Here is a 24,709-nt window from a genome sequence, read left to right as displayed (position 1 = left end):
ACAAAAATATTTGAAAGTTAAAAATTATATTTTGAAAATGTACTTTAAAATAAAAATTTAAGCTACGTGAGTGAATTATTATTTCACTACAAATACACCTCAACCTTTTTTCTCCAAACTTTGAATTTTTAATTTTAAGTTAAAGTTAAAATGATACGATTTTAAAATTGGTAAAATAGGTTACAAGAATTAATAGAAGTACTCTATCCTGTCAAATAATACATGAATTTTATCTGATCTTCCTCCTGAATTCAAACCAATTGGTTATCGGTGAATTTTTAGAAAAAAAAAATGAAATCTGATTGTACTTTAGATAAGTACAAAGCTCTCTTGGCAACTAAAGGTTTTACTCTATTGAAAGATATTGATTATTTTGATACTTTTGCACCTATAGCTCGGAGGACTTCTATTCGTCTGTTTATTGATCTAGAAATAATTCATGGTCTTGTGATTCATCAGATGGATGTGAAGACTGCATTCCTGAATAGAGATATTGACGAAGAAGTCTACATAAAACAACCTGAAGGATTTGTCATTCCTGGTCAAGAATGTAAAGTTTGTAAGCTTCTAAAATCTCTTTATGGATTAAAACAAGCTCCAACGCAATGGCATGAGAAATTTAGAAAAGTTATGATTTCTAATGACTACTTAATCCATGGTGGAGATATCTCCATATTTAGTAAATTTCAAGAAAATTCTAGTATTATAATATGTATTTATGAAGATGACATATTGATATTTGAAATTGATATTGAAAGAGTCAAAGAAACAAAATGCTTTTTTGCTTCTCAGTTTGAAATGAAAGATCTTGGAGAAGCTGATATAATTTTAGGCATCAAAATTATAAGATCAACAAATGGTTTGACTCTTACTCATTCAAGTTATATTGAGAAGGTTTTGAAGAGGTTTGGTCATTTTGACGGCACGCTTGCTGCTGCACCATTTGATTCTAGCATTAAATTAGTGTGAAACTCTGGTGACATTCTTGATCAATTGACGCATTCTCAAATTGTTGAGAGTCTTTTATATGCCTTGCATTGTACTAGGCCAGATATTGATTATACAGTAGGAACTTTAAGCAATTTTACTGGTAGCCCTGGAGTTGAGCATTGAAATGCTTTATAAATTCATGTTTTATGGTATTTGAAAGGTACAATTAATGTTGGCCTGCATTATTCTACCTTTCTAGAAGTTCTTGAAGGCTACAGTGATGCTACTTGAAATTCTGATCCAAATGACTCTAAATCTATTACTGCTTGGATTTTCACTTTAGCTGGAGCAGCAATATCTTGGAGATTAAAGAATCAGACATGTATTACTCACTCAACTATGGAGTCAAAATTTATCGCTATGTCTTTTGCTAGAGAAGAAGTTGATTGGCTGCGAAGTATGTTGATAGATATTCCATTATAGGGTAAGCAAATACCATATTTGACTATATATTGTGATAATGAAGCTGATATATTTTGGGATTCAAGAGATTGTTATAGTGGAAAGTCAAGACAAGTTCATCTCAAACACAATCATATGAGAATATTATTGGAGGATGACATAATATTGCTTCAATATGTGAAGTCTAGACTCAATTTAGCAAATCCCTTGTCTAAAGGGTTAGGCAAGAAATTAGTGGTACAAACTTGTAATGGGATGGGAATAAAGCCTATTTTAGATTGATTGCACTTTATGGTAACCCTACCTAATGATGTAATCTTGAGTTTAAAGGAAAAAACAAATAAAGTTACCATTGTGAAGAATATCAATAAAATTTCTTTTTTCTTAGTGAGTGAGTAAATGTGCATAGTTGAGATTCTTTTCTCTTGATAAATCTATAAGATCGATTTCGGTTGGAATAAATAATAACACTCTTGATAGATTTGATAGCATTCCTACAAAAGAGAATGATGAGATTATAGTCTCATAATAAGTTTATACACCGATCCCGATTGGAGTGTGTAGGAACACTCTTGATAGATTTGTCGATACTTTGTTGTAAAGGAGGATAAGATTAATTTCTCTTAATGAAATTCATAGATTATTTGGTCAAAGTATGCAAAGTTACTCTTGATGAATTCACCATATTAAGTGAGAAGTGGAGGTCCCTTCAATAAGATTTTAACAGAAAAATCTTAAAGCACTTAGCTAAAAGGATTCAAGGCACATGACCGTAATGTGTCAAAGGGTTTTGATTTTCACTGAAACATAGTAATATGAGTGGAGTATTTTTCTACTTCATTGAATGAATCACTTAGTTCAAGATTTGTTCACTAAGTAGACAATGATTTAGAAAGTCTTCCCTAGTTAATGGTTCAAGTCCAAAAGACACCATTATTGATGCATGTTGCTAAATTAATGTCTCAAAAGAATTTTGTTATTGTTAAAGTTTATGTTTCAATCAATTTTGGAACAAATTCATCGGTTAAAAATTTTTGATTTATGTTTCGATTAATTTTGAAACAAATGAATCACTTAAAAGATTTTGAGTTACAAAGAAAATGAATGTCAATTTTACAAGTCATTTATTAAGTTTTACGTTTTAGGTTCTTCAAAGAAAGACATTTTTTTATTTAAAATATTCATGAACCTATTATCTATTACTTAATTAATACTCTTATCTTGCGTGAAATTTTTATCCTATAGTGTTTCTTTTGTTTGAAAAGACAAGCACTCAGAAAACACTTTCCCCTTGAAAAATATTTGAAAGACATTGATCAAATGGTGAAATCACCAATTCAAGAATAGAAGAGCAACATTCTTGAATGCTCCTTGTTTTGTGGCTTAGTTGAATTCCGAAGATAGAGTTGTTACTAGTTCTTCCTTTTGCTCGTGAGAGAGACTCCAACTATCTTCAAGAAGTGTATTATTGTGCCTCTAAGCCAAACACGTTTTATTTAAATTTCTTATACAATTATCATTATTATTCTAACGCTTTACCCGTTATACTAAGTCTCCCTTCAAGGTTAAGTCAACACTAATTATACTAGAATAGTGTACATGCATTGCACGTGTATCAAACTTTTTTTTTAGTATAACGTATGTAGAAAATATACTAATTGTGCATGTGTTATTTTATTAAATATAAAAACGTTAAGAAAACAATGCAAAATGTTCAAGATAAAAAGGTACAGTTGATGAAAGAGAAATTTTGTCAATATACTTGCTTATTTTCTACTTTTAAAATAACCTTATTTCTACGAAGAGTTATTTTTATACTTAGGCGTTTATATATTTATACTTTACGTAAAATACAATTATAATGAAATGGTTTATAATAACATAAAACATATAACTTAATTTAAACCATAAATCGTAACAATTATTTTTTAATTTTGTAATCATTTAAAATATACTTTAATTGATAAATAGTGAGTAAGATTTATACAAAAATTTAAATTTTTTTTTATATATATAAACAAGCATATTGAAGAGTAAAATGGTAAAGTATGACCCAAACTAAAAAAATGCCTAATAATTTTAAAAATACAAAAAAAAAATGAATTAGGAAAGTAAACAAATATATTTATTTTTGTCTGAACTCCAGAAATTTCCTTTGAAATTCTCTCTTTCCTCAAACATTTTCTCTCTATTATGATACTACATATTATTTTATCGAAAAATTGATGAATCAGCTGAAATTATGAAGCTCAAAATTGAACTTTCAGAGACCAAATCTTGAAGAGTACTTTCCTACTGCATCCATTTAACAACAGTATGTCAAGCTTCGCCTGTAATTCCCTCTTCTTTCCCTGTTTCCTTCATTTTTTATGCTTTAACCTGTTTGAAGATTTAATTTTTTAAACCCTTTTTGCCTTACATTTTGTATGTTTTGATTCCCTTAAAACAACTGTTGCATTATATGTTCCTAGTTTTGATTTTTTGTTCCTCCTTTTGTTTGCATGTTCGAAGATTTCATTTTTTAAAACATGTCAGCTCAGATACTTGAATTTGAGGTACGGAATAAAAATAGAAGCAGGTAAATAGAAATATTGTGATTTTATTTCCCTTTTCTGGGTTACTATTGTAATTGTTTCTCTGAAAAATAGTGGAAGATCCGTCAAAGCTAAAAACTTTTTGATTAAACACTATGTTTGTGTACTAAATTTAGAATCTGATTAGTAGTACTTGAACTCATCGTTTAAAATACCCATAGAAATTGGCATAACTGGCAAAGTAAAGTTGTCGCCATGTGAATATTGAATGGGAGGTAATTTTATTGCACAATAGACCCTTGTTGGTCGATCCTTAGCCGAACTTCATGCATATGAGTGGGTTAGTCTATTGGAATACCCTTTTGTATCTTTTAGAAATTCCTAATATGAATGGGTCTTACATGCAATAAAGTTACCGTTATGTGACCAATAAGTCATTGTTTTGAGTTGTGAAAAAAACTGCTTTCTTAAAGTAAGGTGTCCTTGTATATGGATATTGTTCTAGTTATCGCTCTTACGTGAAGTCTTATTATATGTTTGATAACTATGATGCTTTAAACATTTTTGAGTATCTTCTTTGTAGTTAGATACATAAGCGAGGTACTCGATTTGAAGAAGATCACTAATAATTTCAGTGACCCCATAGGAGGGTTGGACGTGCCTTATTGTTCCACGGGTTCATGGATGATGGGCAGGAGGTTACTGTCAAAACATGAGATTTTATGTTTCCTGCCGTTTATCATTGTGTTGGTTATCTACGCGATTTTCATGTGAGTAAATGCTCTATCTATTTGACTGGTTGATTTTCATCTTGTTGTGTTATTGATCTTGCAAGTTTGCAACAAGATGAAATTGTATTACTGAAAAAGTCAGGACTTAAGTCGTGTCTTTTCTTTTTGAAGCTGATTGGCTTTTGTTTTGAAAAGAAGCTGGCTATAGTTTATGATCTGAAATTCAAGATACTCTTATGGCTTTCATTTGGTTGTGGTGTCGACTTACTTGAGTTTTTTTTTTTTTTAGATTTACTTGAGCTTTTTGCAAAAAAAAAAAAAGTAGTCTGATAGATTATTAATGTTTTTGTCTTGTTAACAATCTGTTCTACACAGATGAATTTGGGTGGAAGGAACGAATGAGGGTGGCAACTAATTATGCACTGGTCCTGAAAATATTAACCATGAAAAAGTTGGACCTCATTTGGTCTTGTGATGATATTCTGATTGATGAGATATCAAATGAATCCCTAATTTTGCTGCTTTCGAAAGATGTCCTACAAGTTGTCTGTTTAAATTTCGATGCAGGAATATCTATAATATATTAAAAGTGTGAAGGACCTTAGAAATGTTGTTTGAACTTTTTTCCCTTCATTAAAAGACTCTGCTTTAGACAAAATCGTCTTTTCACTATTTTTTCAGATTTTTGTAAAACTTAAAAATTCATTAAAATTTAGTTATTACACATTTCCTTATTTTAATTATGTACCTAAATTTTAGGTCTTTGAAGTCAATTAATTTTTTTACCTTATATAAATTCTTAAATACGTCAATGAATTTGGTGGTTCAAGTTTGCTGAAAGTTTTTTTTTTAATGTCGTGCATATGTGGATTAAAGTCAATTAAATTTTTATTAAATATGGAACACTCCTAAAACATAAGGAATGAGGATTTTAAAATATATGGTATATAAGAGGGAAAAATATATGGTAAAATCTTATTCTAAGTGAAAAGTGAGAAATTACCTTAAACATATGGTATTTAATTTTTGAAAAAATAAGGAATGCTAAATATTTTGTAAGAAGAAAAAAAAAAGGAGTCTTAAAAATTTAAATATATGATTAGAGAGAACCTTTTCCTATATGTATAATAATTTCAAAAAGTCCAGCATGCCATACTTTTATCCACAAAGTAATATAATCTAGCCAATTATGTTGATGTTTTTTCTTTTAAATCTAATGATAATTTCGTCTCGGGTATATTGCTTCGTTGCGGTTACACGTGTAGATGAAATATTAGGTTTGATCTTATTATTCTCATATCTCGATTATCGTATTGATTTGTTGTAGTGTATAGGTGGTAGATGAATGTTCGATCAAATTTTGAGGGAAATTTATGTAAAGATTAAATTTAATGGTATTGTTCTAATCTCTTGATTATTGTATTGTTTCGTGATAATTTTTGTTCTGCTATTATCTTTAATTTTGTAATTATCTTTTGTTTCTTGTACTTTCGTTACTTTTTTTTATCACTTCTCGAGGATAGTGATTCTTTTTTTTTTTTTTTTGTGGAGGTAAAGATTTATCGGTTCTAAAAAAAACTACTCCACAAGATAACCTCTAATAATAACATGAATATAAAGGTTTATTTTCAATGAAGTTAAATAAAATCATGTGTAATTTTTTTAAATCTTTGCAACCCTTTAAATTATGTTATATTTACTCTAATGACAGATTTACTATCTTTTCCTCGGTAAAAGTAGAGGTCAAGCTGAGAAAAGATGTGAGAGGTTGAGAATCAAGCCAATGAACAGAAAGAGATTGGTTGTGTGCGAGTGAGAGAGAAGTGTTAAAAGCCAAAAAATAGGCTTCATGATTTTGCAGATAGCAGTTGAAAGATAAATAATTGTATGAATTTATGGACCCTTTATAAAAAAGATAGCGAGAGAAGAGCCACGCAGATGAAAATCATTCACATTTCATGAAAATCTTTTGAGCTTGAAAGATTTCTACAGGAACTACATATCATTAAGTAGCGATGATCATATATAGCTTTTTATGGATCATTTAGCGATTTTTTTGAAGTACTCATGATCTAACAAATAAATATTTATTTGTGTGTATTTCCTCTCCTCTTATTGACGTTAGCGCCATCTGAAAATTATTTACGGTCAAAATTATATTTGTTAAATATTGTTTAAGAATTAATTCATCTGAATATATAACGATTATGGTACCATAATTTAGATTTTATATCCCTTTAATTTGTGTCTATTTCATCTTATTATCAATTACTATTTATTAGTTAATGTATTCTCTAACACATTAAATTTTATTACATTTCAAAGGTTAATAGAGTAAACTTACATCTATTATTTATTATTTATTATTTATTATTTCTTAAAGTTTGTATCAAGACAATATTTTTAGTCATCAAATAAAAAATATTATACTCCCTTTATTTCATATTGGTTGATCATTTTACTAAAAATATCCCATATTAGTTGATCACTTTCTAAATCAAGATAGAATTAATTAAAAAAAATTATTTTTCCCTTACAATTAATATATTCTTTGAAAGTTTAAACAAATTATCTTTTATGTCCATTAATATGGATAAAAGACATATTAGTAAAATTGACGATTTCATTAATAATTTCTTAAAGATAGTGCAAAATAAAAAAAGTTCAACTAATATGAGACGGAAAGTGTATCTAACTTGTTTAAAATCAATTGCTATTTTTCAATCATTTGTTCTATTTTTATATATTTTATATGAATCGATGGTTTGATGTAATCTACACATGCAACGCACGTCTTATTGACTAGTAACATTAAACTGATAAACTATATGATCTATCGTAGGAAGGTGAAACTTGCGATGGTGCCTCTGTCTCAGGTATTATTGTTTCTTTATTATTACCCCATGACATGTTCTCATGAAGTACCCCATGAGATGTGCTAGCTATATGATTATACTAATATAAATACTAATATTAATATTAATAAATATGTGTAAAATCATCATTAAATTGTAACAGGGTATCAACACCACCTTCTTGTAAATAGTATTAGTATTGTCGTTTAGCTACATAAATAGCAGTTGCTTTCTTGCACTATGCTTCTTTTGATCAATCTCAGATATTGGCTTAACGTTCTTGCATTTGACCTGTGTTTTTAAATGCACTTAACAGTAACCTGAGCTATGAAAAAGAGGAAGGCAAAATCAAAGCCACCTCTAAAGAAGAGGATGGACAAACTTGATATTGTTTTCAGCTGCCCTTTCTGTGGAATGCTGTATGTAAGTTAATTTTATAGCATTGTATATTGCATATATTTTTTTCTTTGACATGTCATATATGTAATATAAACCTAAGGACAGAACTATTTGAGCAGTGAATTTTTTGGATTTGAAAAAGTTGTAAAAGGAATTGCCAATTAAAGAATTAATTTGCTAAATGATACATTATGTCCTTTGGACGCCAGGTAAGACTGTTACACAATAGATCCTTATCTACCGATCCTTAGCCGAACTTCATGCATATGAGTGGTTAGTCTATTGGAATGCCCTTTTGTATCTTTTAGAAATTCCTGGTATGAATGGGTTTTACATGCAATTAACGTTGCCGTTATGTGACCAGTAAGTCACTGTTTTGAGTTTTAAAAAAAATTGTTTGCTTGTAGTAAGGTATCCTTGTGTGTGGATATTGTCTGTATCACATAATTCTCAAATACAGCTAAAATCCCATTTTCTCAAGTAGGTATGTTTGATGTATTTCCAACTCCTAACTATACTTGTACCATCAAAAATGAAATTTCTGTTTTCATTGTGGAAGAAATCTTAGAAAGCTAAGACCATTTCTTATAACCAATTTCTTTCATTAAAAAGTTTATTATGCTACTAAATACAGTTAGCATCACCATTCGCCAAGAGTCGAAAAGTATGTAAATTTGGCCCACTTTTGGCTCTTTTTACTTCTTAAGACATCATAATCTGTCAAATGTTTAATACATTGTAACTTCTGTAACTTCCTCCATATATAAGTTTTCTTGTTAAGTTAGTGAAATATATTGAGTTTCATTAGTTCTTTTGACAATGACATTCAATTAACTGATTTTGAACAAAGTCAAAATTAAATATTTCAGAGAGACACACAAAGACTATATTCATAACTGGTAAAGTGGACAGTACTTACATGGCATGGGAGGATTTTCATCAACATTCTTATCAAAATATGACAAAGGACAGGAGGTTACTATCAGAACATGGGATTTAATATTTCTTGGGATTACTATCAGAACATGGAAATTTAAATTGTTAGTATTGAAGTATAATTAGCTGAGAAAACATTACTTGATAATTTATGCAGCTTTCATCATCTATTTCCTAGTTATGCCCAAAGAAGCTTAGCCAATTTTTGTATAGCACAATCGATAGCTTCCAATTCCTTCACTTTATACATACTTTCTCTATCATGACCCGCATCATCAATTGCTTGCAAATTCAACAACGGACATATAACCATCAGCCTAAAAAAAAGGGACAACCCAGTGTACTAATAAAGCTCCCTCTGTGCATATGGTCCGTGGAAGGGCCTGACTACAAGGGTCTGTTGTATGCCGTCTTACCTTGCATTTCTGCCAGAGTCTATTTCCAAAGCTTGAACGTATGACCTCCTAGTTATATACCAATAACTTTACCAGTTACTCCTAGGCTCCCCTTCTTAACCATCAACCTCACATGAGACAAAAAAGAGAGGAAATAACCAAAGACCTAAAAGGCATATGTACGGGTTGATGTAAAACAACATAAGAAAATTACATCAAAATTCCTAAAACAATCAAATGCCATTTTGCGATTCTTCTTTATGATTTTGTTACTCCTAAAAAGATTTCTATGTAAACCTGAAGTCTAAAAAGATGACCAATGGATAGATCTTTTTAAATGAAACCCTCCTAACCACCCTAACGAGTACCTCCATATTCTATAAACACATGCATTATCTAATTAGAAGCGTCCATTATGACCTCCATGAGCTGTAATTAGAAAATTAACCTTTTGTCAACATTTGAAGCATCATAGAAATAGCTACATGATTTGATGTTAAACCTTAATGTGGAGGAACCCAAATTCATAGCCATCAGATATACCATGCCTGTACTTTTCTTCTTCGAGCCCAAAAACCTTGGGGCAAGTTGCAGAGGTGCCAAAATTGCCCTGGCTATGGTAGTTGCTTTTGATGTTAATAATATCCTACAGTCTACTGTCACTCCGAAAGCTATCAGAATATTAATCCTGAGTGACAAACCCAAGCCAATAATAATCTTGGTAAGAGCTAACATGCATGGACAAAGACCATGTATCTTTTCAAATGGAGCTACCTACAACATAGAATGAATCAAAATCAGAAATAAGGCTCCAATCAGAAGATAAATGACTTTTCCAAAATAAATAATTACATATATGCAACTAAGATTGATTAAAAGGAGATCCATATCTCTAAATATCACAGTGGAATCAACAAGTTCATAGTTATACAACTCCCCTAGGAAACACACATGAGCAATTTGCCGCATCCCATAGTCATTCAACTCTAATTCATCCTGATCTCCTCCAGAATTTATAGAAATTACGAAGTCCGAAATTTTAATTACAAAAGCGACATCAAATATATAATGCAATTAAAGACGCATAAGCCTTTCAGAACTACGTAACAAAGTAATTTTAAATGCAAGAAAACTGACATATGCTAATTTCATACAACCCTACCCTAAATAAATTAAAGTACAATAATTAAGAATTTTACTAAACAGCTTTAAGATATATACAACTAAGAAAATTCAACTTTACGTGAGTCGGCATCTTTTGAAAATAATCTCTTTATCTCCATGAGTAGAGAAACTCAACTTTACCTAAGTCGGGCATGAGGTAAAAAATAATAAGCCAAAATTTTTTTTAAAAGAAAAATAATATTTTTTAAAACTATTTTTATTTTAATTGGCATGCACTATGTAGTATTAATCCCGCACCTGGAGCTGCTAATTTTGAGCTGCTGAACATGTGCATCAACCTGCTTAACGTCCACATTAAAATAATCTTTGAAAAAACATACAAAAAGGGAAAAGTACCAATAAATTTCAGCAATATACAAGTCAATAGCGGTACCTACCTCCAAGAATTCCTTGATGTGTTATGATCTATTCTTTCTCCTGTACTTTAGGTTTATAAAGATATAAAATCCTGTATGAAAATTATGATAGAATAATACCAAAGCAAAAACATCAAAAAGACACTATAACTCAAACGTAAGAGATAAATATCATCATCATCTATCTTAACTTTCTTTTCTGTGTGTTTTTAGAGCCACGTAGCTAATGTGTATATAGAGTAATTAGATGACATCTGAAATAAAAAGAATCAAAATCAAGAATGCTAAAATTTTGAAATCCTTTAAATGTCTCATTCTCATTTTTTTTTTTAAATTCCCTCTTATTTCTTATTTCTTCATCGATGAATATGCTTGTGAAAACTTCTATAACTATGCTACAAAACCTACAGCCTAGGAGTCCTTATTTATTCATGCTACTTATTCTCAAATTTATTCATCCTTTTTTAACATATTCTTTTTCCTTTTATAAACTATTTTACATATATTTAGTTACGTAATGCTACCAAACCTACAACTTAGAAGTCCTTATTTACTCATGCTACTTATTCTCAAATCTATTCATCCTTTTTTAACATATTCTTTTATTCTCAAATTTATTCATCCTTTTTAAACATATTCTTTTTCCTTTTATAAATTATTTTACATATATTTAGTTACGTAAAAAGAATTTACTGTTAAAATTAGCTCACTTTTTAAAGAATATATTCCTCTTTATCTTATAATAATATAATAATATATTTTAATAATCCTTTTTCATTTAGATAAAGAAATAAAAAATCTTACCTACATTAACTTACAATCTTACCATATATTTTGGGACTCTTTAATTTTTTAATAATTAATTAATAATTAAAGAAATATATGAAAAGATAATTTTGTATATAACAAAGACTTTTAATGAAGGGCAAAAAGTTCAAATCACTCTTTTAATATATTATAGATTATAGATTATAGATATATATATTTATGCTTTGCTAAGGAAGTAAGGCAGGATTTAGGAGGCTGCAAAATCTTAATTATCTAGTGCACATGGTTATAAGATGCCAAATAACCTTCATAATAGGAGGATCAAATATAACAATAGTTTAAGTAATATATAATTTTTATATTGTCGAATCATTTTTATCTGCACCAAGCTTCCCTTTTAACCACATAAATATTGTGGTATGTTTAAGATCACAAGTTTTAAATTAAAAATCTTATCGTCATTCAAATGTTATGACATATCTAAAATTATAAATCTAAAAAATCTTCCTTTTTTGTAAAAAATATACATCCAACTTAACAACAACAATCACAATAACATATCTAGTGTATTCTCACAAAGTGGGGTCTAGAGAGGGTAAACTGTACGCAATCCATACCACTACCTCAAACGACATAGAGAAATTGTTTCCGATAGAACCCACGCTCTGGACAAATAACAATAATAAAAAACATAAAAACAACAAACAAAATAAAATAACATGCACGCCAATAGATAATAAAAGAAACAAATACCTACAAACTGAATAAAATTATTATAATCACATATTAAGTCCATGCATCACCCTATATATATAGGCCAAAAGATAAGTGATGTAATTAATTCACATAAGAAGAAATGGAGGAGTTGCACTCTGACTCCCTCTTCAAGGGACTCTTGCGAAGTCCAGAATTGTATGAGTTACCTATTTAATATATTGTTATTTTTTTCGTTTCAATTGGTTTGTTTGTATTAATTTAACATGAATTATAAGAAAATAAATTTATTGTTTAAAATTAAAGAGATACGACAACTAGTATTTGACTACAATTTTTCAAATATTTTTGCAAAATTAGATTTGAGTGAAGTATTGATTGAAGTTTTAAAATGTATTTGACCATAGTTTTTGAAAACATATTTCACTTCATTTTTTGAAAGCATGAAACATGACTTATATTCATAACTTCTAAAAATTGAAAAAGAAAATCACTCATAAATTTAATATAAAATTATTATTTTTATAGTAAACTGGATAATACATTATCCTAAAATCATAACACAATCGTTTAATAAAAACCATGAATAAAATAATTATATGATTTTTTATATAAAATTTACAAGTTTGGAATTTTTTTAAAAAGAAATCAATACGTATATTTTGGCCCAAAAGTAAATTTTTAGTAGATTTTGTGATTTGGTTTTTAAGATTTCCATAAACTAAACAAATTCTATGGACCAAAGAAATTTTACCAAATTCTTTTCAAATTGAAATTCCAAATTATATGGTCAATCAGGTCTGTAAAATATACCAAAACACAATAGAGAGAACTTTTTGGTTTGAACCCTCGATCTGTCGATTATCAATGAAAATGTTCAACTATTTAAGCAAGACTTACTTGCCAACTTAATTGTTATTCTTATGTGTATTTTCATTTTTTCCTTTTTTAACTTATAATTAATCTATTATTTGTTTTTTTTTGATGATGCAAGTATATACTGGAGACTCCAGTGTACCCAAGGGAGCAAGAGCTTCTCAAAGAGATCAGAATTATAACTGCAAATCATCCACTGTAATTTTCATTTTGTTTCACATTTTTTCCACTTGTTAATGTCATTTTAGCCATCAACTTCTATAGTGCATAATCTAACTTGAATTTTGTTTCATTAATATATATATATATATATATATATATATATATCGTGACAGAGCCACCTTATGTTAAGGGGTGGCCATTAGTACCCCTATGTTTGAAAATTGTGTTGTTAAGATAGATTGAATAATGGTCAGAAACATATTTAAAGTGCCATGTTTTTGTGAGTGTTCTATCTGTAATATTAGGTGTTCACTTTTTCTATTTGAGATATCATTAAATATTTATCAAAACAGATGTTAACTAGTATTTGATGGTGCATGTTGTACACTGATTTTATTTAAAAAATGGTGTCAATGACACTCTATAAAAAAATGGTGTCAATGACACTCCATACATATCCTTAAAGGAATTAATTGAATAATGAAACAAATCAAGAGATAATAATGGTCAAAAATACACTTTAAAGCATCACTTTCTTATAGTTTCTATCTGATCTGTTAATATTTGCATATTCAATCTGAATTATCACGTTCTAATTATCAAAATATATCTCAATTTTACTGAGTCAATTATTATATGAATAAAAATTTATGGCCAAATTAAGTTGTTACATACCTTTTGGTGATTGCATTCAAACACTTGATCTACTCAGTTTGAAAAGTATTTTAATAAATAGTTGATGATAGTTTAGATAGAAAATGTAAACACCTAATAATTCATCTGTGAAACTCTGAAAAAACACAATAATTCAAATGCATTCTTAGCCATTATCTCTTTTATGCGTAAGTACTATATATTGAATCATTATCCCTTTATGTCGATTTACTTTTTTATATTCTGAAAATATCTCTCACTAAACACGTGATAGTTATGTGTGGAACTCGAAAAAATAATAATAGTTCAAGTGCGTTTTTGATCATTATCTCTTTTATGTGTAAGTACTATAGATTGACTCATTATCTTTTTAGGGAAAATACTTAGAAAAATATTTAAACTTTGACTGAATTTGCAGTTGCGCATACTGAACTTTGCGGGGTCCTATTACCCCCAAACTATTTAAAACTAGAATTAATTCCCCCCTTAGGGTCGGCATGGCAAAGAGAGTGTATTTCACTCTCTTAAAGAGAGTGAGCAGCCGAAAATATTAAAAAAATTATTTTTTACATTTCTTTGTATTATAAATATATATCTTGTTTAACTTATTAAGTATTATATTTTTTTTATTATTAATTTCTTTCTTCTCCCACCACCAACAATGAAAATAAAGGACTTCCTTCTCTACCACCATCCAACCAACTCCGCCGCACAACCACCACCATGTCCACCAATTTTCCACTTCTTCATCTTCCTCCATTTTTCCCATCTCATTTTCAATCGAATCTCTTTGCTCAATTTTATTTACGATCACCTGAGCACCATCTCCGACCAAATTAACCGAAGTAGTAATAAAAAAATCGTAATTGGATGAATTATGATCATTTTCTGAAGGGGCTTTTGACTTACCAGCATTTCCAACATTATTTTCAATTAAAATTTGCTGAAAATTTTGAATCAAAGCCGGCAAATTATCAATTTCCTTTGAATTCATCGAATTAGAATTTTGAAATTGGAACCAGTGGAAGTTGTAATAATTGGGGCTTGCCATAGAATTATTCACTACATCCCCAGCTATCAATTTGCGTCGAGAATTTGCGATTTCATCGAAACCTGACAATTTGTCGGAATTTTAAACTTTTTCGGCAATAAGTTTCAAACTTTGCTTTCTGTAAAAAAATGCAAGGACGGAATGTATTAAAACATGGATTTACAAACCATTTTTACAAATCCAAATATGAATGTATTAAAAACATGGGTTTACAAACCATTGTGAAAATCATGGATTTACAAACCATCGTGGTTGAATAGATAGATGATACTGCTGTTGCGGACCAAAATGGAGAAAAATTAATTATAAATGGAGAAGAAAATAAATAAAAATTAATTTTAAATATACACGTGTCAATATGAGATTGACGCGTGTATTACACTTTCTACTCCAAAATTGAATATAACGTTTTGAGGGGAATTAATTCTACTTTAAAAAAGTGTAGGAGATAATAAGACGCCTGCAAAGTTCAGTACGCGCAACTATAAATCCAGTCAAAGTTCAAGTATTTTTCTGAGTATTTTCCTTATCTTTTTATGTTGATTTACTTTTTTATATTCTGAATCTGTTACTAAAATTTCTGACTTCACTATTGTTTATACAGGAGTATAATGGCAAGTCCACCAGATTCTGGCCAACTGATAGCCCTACTTCTGAAACTGATAAATCCCAAAAAGACTATTGAAATTGGAGTCTTCACTGAATATTCATTGCTCCTTACAGCACTTGCAATTCCTCAAGATGGAAAGGCTAGTCAATACACCTTTCAGCTTTAATTGTCTGATTTTAACTTAGACGAGAAATATAAGAAAGTAAAACAAATTTTTGAATCTTATTATCTTAAACTAAAAATTAAGGCATAATATATAAACATGTCTTTTAACTTGACCTCAGATTACATCTATAACCTTTAATTTTGGGTGTACACAAAAAGGCACTTGAACTTGTATAAAGTTGAACAAGGAGACACACATCATATGTCCTGTGTAGTACACTATATAGGATATATGTGTCTACTTGTTCAATTTTATACAAGTTTAAATGTCTATTTGTGCACACCCAATGTTAGAGGTCAAAAATGTAATTTGTGGTGAAGTTAAAGGACATGTTTATGTATTGTGCAGCCTGTATTAGAATAATTTTTAATCTTGTGATCCTAAACAAATCGAACAAAAGTAAGACGAATAAAGTGAAAAGGAGAGACTATTATTATTGATTTATAGGCCTAAATATATATTTATATTTTTACTTTTGAAAGAAGGAATTTGGGTGCAGATTACAGCAATAGACATGGACAGGGACACATATGAGATGGGATTGCCAGTTATCAAGAAGGCTGGAGTTGAGCACAAAATCAACTTCATACAATCACCAGCATTATCAGTCCTTGATGAACTCTTGGAAGATGTAAGTGAAAACTTTGTAGATAATAGGCATAATACATGAACAAATACTTAAATTACTTAGTTTTAACCAGCAAGTAAGTACTTCAATTTTGAGAATGCACATGTAAATAGCTCTCTGGTAGAAATGCAAGCTAAGATTGCGTGCAATACACCATTGTGGTGGGCCCCTTTCCCGACCCTGCGCATAGCGGGAGCTTTACTACACCGGATTATCCTTTTTTCTTTTACATGAAAAAACCTCCGGTTGTGTCTCTTGGTTACCTTATTCTGACATGACAAATAAATTTTGGATGTGTCTAGATGATCATTTTGTAAGTTGAAGCGTTCAACTGACACAGTGAACACAAGCTGAAGTGTCTAGATATGCATAATCAAAGTTGGAATGTTTACATATCATTTGAAGCCAAGTTCGAATGTCTGTTTATATATTATGCCTAATTCAGAGATAGTAAGTCTTGACTTACATCTCATTTCAACAAGTTAAAGATTAGTTATGTATTTTGTTATTTGCTTTGTTGCAGCATGAAAATAGAAGAAGTTTTGATTTTGCTTTTGTTGATGCTGACAAAGATAATTATCAAAAGTACCATGAGAGACTCTGGCAGTTGTTGAAGGTGGGTGGTATAGTAGTATATGATAACACACTTTGGAATGGTACAGTTGCTATGCCAGAGGGATCTACTAAGGAAGAATTGAAACCAAACAGGCTTCACATCGTTGAATTTAATAAGTTTCTAGCTGTTGATTATCACTTTCAAATTTCTCAAGTCCGTTTAGGTGATGGAATCACCATTTGTAGGCGACTTTGAAGATTCAAAGAGACGAAATAAAAGCCTACATGGTGACCAATGAGATTCAAGAGACAAAATAACATCTCTTTACTAGTTGTTGTACTAATTATCAGCTACAATGTATCTTTCCTTTTAAATAATTTCTTCATGTTGCACTTGTTTGAAAATAGCCTCTGGCAGAAATGTCAGGTAAGGCTACTTACAATAAACACTTGTGGTTGGGCCATCTCTACACCTTGTGCACAATGGAAGTTTCAGTGTTCCGGGCTGCCCTTTTTGTTTTTATGTTGCACTTGTCCTTGTATCTTTGGTCGATCACTAATTCTATCCATAGCTTGTAGTCTTTGGATTTCAGTTTGTAGGCGTCTTATTTCTTTTATTATTTATTGGTTGCATGTTATCTCATTTTGTTTGTTATTCTCTTTTTTTATTATTGTTTTTTGTCCTGAGCGGGAAACAAATAAGAAAAATAAATATCGAACGTCAAGAAGAAAAAAAAAAACTTAGAAAGATTTGAGATCTAAACAAATTGAATTATAGTAGAGTAGTCAAGAAATATAATGAGTTGTGAACGAGTAGCTTGTCTTGCTATGATTCCTTCATGTGCGTCACCAAGAGAATCTTTGCAGAAGCTGATTAAATTAATGTTTAATACAGTTAGCTAACTGCAATTTTGAATTCCAAGACTATTTATTTCTCATTTATTTCTCCTATGTTTATGTACGACCTATAGTTATGACACTTATTGTCAACTTTGGCCTAATAGATTTTACTAATATATTTTTTGGGCTATGATAACATTGAACTCAAAATAGTAACTATCAGTTAGGCTTTTAGAGAGAGAAGCTCTCCCTTCTCACTAGAAAAACCCCACGTCAACTTCATCTCCCAGCCCACTAATACTACTCCCAGAACCACCGGATAATATGACAATTGATGCAGATCCCATCTCAGAAACCACAGAACCCATTAATGCCCATCTATCTAAGCTGAATCCCTCTGACCAAATCACTTTTGCCAGTATCCTCAGCCAAACGGTGCCCTGTACATCTACTACAAATACACTGCCTCAACAACCCCTTTACCAGCCTACGCAGGATCTGGAACTGCTAGAACTTACAGAGCTCAACAAAAATTTTCAAGCCATATCCCTTACCGAGGAAGATAAAGCTAGAATCTATAAACCTTGGGCCTTCTCCTTTATTATCAAACTACCCGATAAACGGGTTAACCATGATTATTTAAGGAGAAAACTTACCAGCCCTTGGAAACTCTCCGAAGCTCTTAACTCTCATTGATTTGGGATATGATTACTACACCGTCAAATTTATCAAAGAGGAAAACATGAATGCGGTGATCCATAATGGTCCCTGGTTTATCAATGGCTTCTATCTATCTATTAGAAAGTGGCACCCAAATTTTGTACCTTTTGAGGCTACCGAAACCATCACAGCCATCTGGCTTCGCCTTTCCGAGCTACCTACGGAATACTATGATCATACTATTCTTTCCAAAATTGGAAGTAAATTTGGAAAACTGGTAAAAAGACATCTGTACTTCCTCTACTCTCAGAGGGAGATACACACATATGTATTGAAGTACCTTTAGGTGTCCCCGTCAAATCCCACATCTATATTGGTAATCTAAAATAAAGAATCTTATACGAAGGAGAGGATCTATTATGTAAGTCATGTGGATGTATTGGGCACACACTTATTAATTGCATGTCCGCGAGAGAGAAGCAACGCACTACAGATAATCAACCGAACGTCAAAAATACAAATAGGCACACAGTGATGGAGGAGCAATGGGAAATTGTCAATTTCAACAGACGAAAGCGCCCCACCACCAAAACCAAACAGCAAATGGAGGAAGGCAGTTCCAAAACAACAAAAATTCCACATAATTCTTCGTCTAAGGAGGTTAGCGGTAATAATATTAAATTATTCCATACGGATATAGGTAAGTTCCTTGACCAACAATTATTTAAATATGTACAAAAATTTAGTGATATAGATCACAACATTTCTAAAAAGGAACAGCAGCAAATTGCTTCTTCACAAAGGAAATTTTCAACTACTAATTCCTTTGCCCTTTTAGCGGCTAATTACGACCCTACTGAGAATTCAATAACCCCTACACAATTTGTCTACTCGTCCCCTAAATTAGCCCCTATTGAAATTACCACTGTGCCCCCTATTAGTTCTTCTATAGCTAATAACAGCTCTTCCGCTGGTCCCACCCCATCCAAAGAAGCCTTGCTTCCCTTGACACATCACCTTAGTGGCAAGCAAATTTCCAAAATATCTCCGCCAACTTGTAAAGCTAATGACGTGGACCGCTCCCCGTCCACATCTCTAATAAACCAAAATCCTCCTATTACAGCCGGCGGGGACACTGCCAGCTTAAATAACTCCATAAGTACCACTGAACCCCAACCCTGCCTCATGGATGGAGATGTCCTTTTAGGGACATTCAGTAGCTCTGCATGTACAAACCAACCGCGGGGAAATGATGCTAATCATCCAGAACCTGGAAATACTAGCTGTCTTAGCCTCCGATGTAATGAGGAGGGCAATGGAGACTTACAACAGTCACTTATAGATGGCCTCAACCCCCCTCCAACCACTAATGAACTATCAGCTACCAACCATTCCCTTCTTTCATATTCCAACTTGGGAGACGCCAACCGTAGGACCAGTCCAACCAGCTACGCCGTCCAGCTTCCCAACATTCCCTCCAGTGCTACCGAATTTTGAGGATATCGTCCCTCTCTACCACCATTGGCAAGTGCAGGGACTGACCCAAGGAACGGGTCCCCTTCACCACGCAATGGGGATGATGAGATCCTTGGAGACCACATCCGCGCATCTCCCAAACAACATACCCTCCTCGTCTCAGGTACTCCCTCACTCAAACCGTCCTCTAAGAACTATTTGTACAAGCACTCAGGAAATAGAAGAGGCCTTAGAACTAATGCGAGAAACTCGGAACAGAAATAATGATTCTAAAAGACTTAAAAGTGATGATTTACAACGAGAAATTCGAGAAAAAATTCATACTTATCTGTCCCCCGAATCTCTCGAAAACTTCAATAGATATCAGGCGGCCCTTCAACACACAAATAGGGAATTATGTATTGATTCTGAATCCTACAATGAGTGCTCCAGATTCGGACCCAGAACTGACGATAGCCCCACCTGTGGACCGTCCTCTAATCAACCCCCCTCGACTAAACAGATCAATGAACATCATAATATGGAATTGTAGGGGAGGTAATAATCCTGAATTCAAAAGGAACTTCAGGTCCTTGGTGAACTGGCATAAGCCGCCTTTGGTGGCTTTGCTGGAGACCAAAAAACAGAATCATCAAGCTTTGCTTGATAAATTTCCTTTTACAAGAATGATAGAGGTTCCAGCTGCAGGCAACTCTGGTGGCTTAGCTATTTTGTGGAATGATGCTCTACTTGAGCTGGATCAGATTTCTACTATCGACCAGGAAATTCATGCAATGATCAAGGTAAATTCTAAAGACTATCCTTGGCTTCTAAGTTGTGTTTATGCTAGTACTTATAGGAACAAAAGAAGAATTCTCCGGCATAATCTTAAATCAATCAAGGACAATTACTCTGGTAAGTGGCTCGTTGGCGGTGACTTCAATGAAGTCCTGTATAGTGCAGACAAAAAAGGTGGGAACCCTGTAAATGGGTCCCGCACTAATGATTTTCTTGATGTTGTTAACTGTTGTGAATTTATTGACATGGGTTTTCGTGGTAGCAAATTTACTTGGCTTAACAAAAATTTCAAAAATAGAGGTGCCTTGATACCGTGTTTTTGCTAATAATGATTGGCTCCTTCATTATCCAAATGCTCAGGTACTCCATTTACCCAGGACCCATTCTGGCCACTGTCCGCTCGCGGGCCCCTTGAATCATACTAAATTATTCTGATTCGAAACCATGTGGGCCTCACATGTAGATTTTCCAAGTTTGGTAAATCGGGTATGGGATTCTAGACCCTCTCTTCTAGAAGCCGTTAAAATTTTTGAAAAGGAAGCTTCCATTTGGAACAAGTCTTCTTTTGGAAATATATTTGCAAAAGATGGAATATTTTAAATAGACTGAAGGGTATTCAGAGCTTCCCTAAATATCCCTTCAGCTCTTTCCTTCAAGACCTTGAACGTCTTCTTATCCGTGAATTTAATCAAATTTTAAAAATAGAAGATGATTTTTGGAAATTAAAATCAAGAATCAACTGGCTTCATCACAACGATGCCAATATCCGATTCTTCCACACCTCTACCCTGATACGTAGAAGGAAAAATCGAATTCTTTCTCTCCGGGATGAGAATAACAAATGGATCACGACTCATGAAGATATTCTTGCCCACACCAGTACTTTCTATGAGAATCTTTTCCGCTCTAATCATCATAAGTCTTTTAAAATCCCCCTAATCATTGGTAAAATTACCTTAACTATTGATGAAAGAGAGGATATGAACAGTATCCCTTCCGAGGAAGAAATTGTTAACACGGTATTTTCTTTCAATCCTTACAAAGCCCCTGGGCCAGATGATTTACATCCTTTTTTCTATCAAAAGTACTAGAGTATGGTAGGCCCTTCCGTCACAAAATTCTGTCAAGATGCTTTTATTAATGGCAAAATCCCTGAAGATTGTAATAATACTCATATTTGTCTAATTCCTAAATTTAACAATGCCTCCTCCCTAAAAAACTTTCGACCTGTTAGCGTGTGTAATACTTCCTACAAAATAGTTACTAAAATTATCGCTAGAAGGTTGCGCCCCTTGATGACTAAACTCATAGGCCCCTATCAAACTAGTTTCCTTCAAAATAGGCAAGCTGGTGATAACGCCGTAATTGTTCAAAAGATTATCAATCACTTTCGTAAAATTAAAGGAAAAGAGAGTTTCTTTCTTATGAAGATTGACCTCGAAAATGCTTTCGATAAATTAAAATGGTCCTTCATCCGGAATACTCTTATTTTCTTCCAACTTTCCCCTTTGTATCATTAATCTTGTTATGTCTTATATCTGTACTAGCTCAACTGCTGTTCTTATTAACGGTACCCGTACAGATTTCTTCAACCCCTCTAGAGGTATCCGTCCAGGTGATCCCATTTCACATTATATTTTCATTATGTGCATGGAGGTCCTTTCCCTTAACATCTCTGAAGTTGTTGCCTCAAAAAATTGGTACCTTGTTTATCTTTCGCAGAATGGTCTTGCTCTTTCCCACTTATTCTTTGCTAACAACATTATCCTTATGTCTTCTACGAACCCCCAAGAGTTGTAAATCTGTTGCGGCCACATTAAAAAACTTTTGCTCATGGGCTGGCTAAAACATTAATTACTCTAAATCAAAGATTTTTTTCTCCCTTAATTGTCCTAAAAGGACCCAGCAGTACACTTCTTCTAAATTCAAGATAAAGAGTTGTTCCTCCTTTGGTAAATACCTAGGATTTTCATTATTCCATAAACCTCCCAATAAAGCTGACTTCGGTTATACTATTGATAATCTGAAAAAGCGGCTTTCGGGCTGGAAGATTAAATTCCTTAACATAGATGGCCGTACTACCTTAGTGAAATCTTGTCTCAATAATATTCTGACGCACGTAATGCATTACTTGAAAATTCCCGCTAGCGTCACTAAGGAAATAGACCGCATCCAGCGTAATTTTGTTTGGGGAACTACTGACACTGCCAAGAAAATTCATCTTATTAATTGGGATATTTTGTCTCTTCCTAAACAAAAGGGAGGCCTGGGTATGCAATAGTGTAGCATTAAAAATCAAACAACGTTGGTAAAGTTGGCTTGGAGACTCCATAGTAACCCTTCGTCCCTTCGTCCCTCTGGGCCTCTATCCTTATTCATAAATACGCCAAAGGTCTCACTCTGAATTATACTTCTCTTCATCTTAAAAATACTAGTCTAATTTGGAAAAATATTATAATAGCTGGACGATCTGTAAAAAATATATTAGATAGAGTATTGGTGATGGGGAAAATATTTCCCTCTGGAATGATGTTTGGATTCCAAACACAAAACCTCTTTATACAATTCTCGTTGGACCTTTGAACTTTAACGACCGGAATCTAAAAGTGCAAGATATCATTATTAACAATGGATGGGATCTGTACAATATCTCTTTTGGCCTTTTGGATAAAATCAAAGCTATTTCTTTACCCCCTCCCTGTAACACAACAGACACCCAAATTTGGGATCTTAATTCAAGTACTTGCTTCTGTACTAGTCAAGTCTATAATAGTTTACTCCTCTCCCATTCTAAGCATGCCACCAATAGAGAGAATAAACACTTTGGATGGATTTGGAAATTAAAATGTCCTAACAAAGTCAAGTTTTTTCTATGGCTTTGCTACCATGAAAGACTGCCTACTAAGTCTTTATTAAATAACATTGGGATAGACATCGACCCTAGCTTCCCCATGTGTGGTAGGCCAGGAACCGTTACTCACATCTTCCTCGAATGATACCATGTCAAGATGTTCTGGAAAGCTATAAACTTAGAGCATCAAATCGATTCCTTGGACCAAAGTGCGGGGTCTGAATAGATGGTTAAATGCAAAAAACCTAGACCAAATCTCAATACCTCTTTACTAAGTTGGGAAGAGTTGTTTCCCTTATACCTTTGGAACATATGGTTGACTCGAAATCATAATCATCATAACGAACACAAAATACTTATACCCATCTCCACCCCTTTCGAATGGGCTATAGAATTCCACTACCTAACTACTAACTATCGTCCTGCCATCAGTATTCCCCGAATAGCCTGGACTCCTCCTAAAAAAGGGCTTAGACTTAATATTGATGGGGCTTTCAACCACTTTTCGAAATCTGGTGGAGCCAGTGGATGTCTTAGGCATAAAATGGGGTGTTGGGTAAGGGATTTCAGTGCAAAACTTAATATTTCCTCCCCCTTTGAGACTGAACTTTGTAGCCTATTTTACGGTCTGTTACTCGTTCGCAGCATGTAGGTTTCACGTCTAGAAATAGTGACGGACTCTTCGGAGGTAATTAATGTGCTTCACTCTAAGAAATCTTCTAATAATACTCTTGTTGCCTCATGCAGGGCTCTTCTCCACAGCCTGGAGAACCCGAAGATGAGGCATGAGCAGCGCCAAGCTAATGGAGTAGCTGATCGACTGGCCAAAGAGGGACTAAAGCTGCCCGATGATGACCAACTTTTTGTTATCTGGATCAAACCTCCGCTTGGTGTTAAGAAGTTTCCGCTTGGTGTTAAGAGGTTTTTGGAAGATACGACCATCACTACATCTTTTGAAGGGCCTGTTGTGCCCCAGTCTAATCATAACTATGACTCTACTAGTTTCTATTTTTCTAGTTCTTGTAATGCCATAGTATTGGATAGGCTGCCGTCAGCTAACTCTATAATCCCTTATGATGTATATTAGTATTTAAATAAAATCATCTTTTAACCAAAAAAAAAAACATTGAACTTAAAA

At 32.5% G+C, this 24,709-nt stretch overlaps 1 protein-coding gene across 1 annotated transcript; it reads left to right on the top strand.

Annotated features, from left to right (window-relative positions):
- The first annotated feature begins 291 nt into the window (after positions 1 to 291).
- Positions 292 to 24,709, top strand: LOC107869814 (probable caffeoyl-CoA O-methyltransferase At4g26220). The gene is made up of 7 exons (XM_016716241.2): positions 292 to 559; positions 5,033 to 5,199; positions 13,260 to 13,339; positions 15,613 to 15,757; positions 16,284 to 16,415; positions 16,936 to 20,725; positions 24,319 to 24,709. Exons 1-6 carry the CDS (start codon positions 292 to 294, stop codon positions 17,221 to 17,223), a joined length of 1,080 nt encoding a protein of 359 aa, XP_016571727.2. The 3' UTR covers positions 17,224 to 20,725; positions 24,319 to 24,709.

The sequence above is a fragment of the Capsicum annuum genome, chromosome 4, assembly GCF_002878395.1.
Source record: "Capsicum annuum cultivar UCD-10X-F1 chromosome 4, UCD10Xv1.1, whole genome shotgun sequence".
Classification (NCBI taxonomy): domain Eukaryota; kingdom Viridiplantae; phylum Streptophyta; class Magnoliopsida; order Solanales; family Solanaceae; genus Capsicum; species Capsicum annuum.
This window is presented reverse-complemented; position numbering and strand designations above follow the sequence as displayed.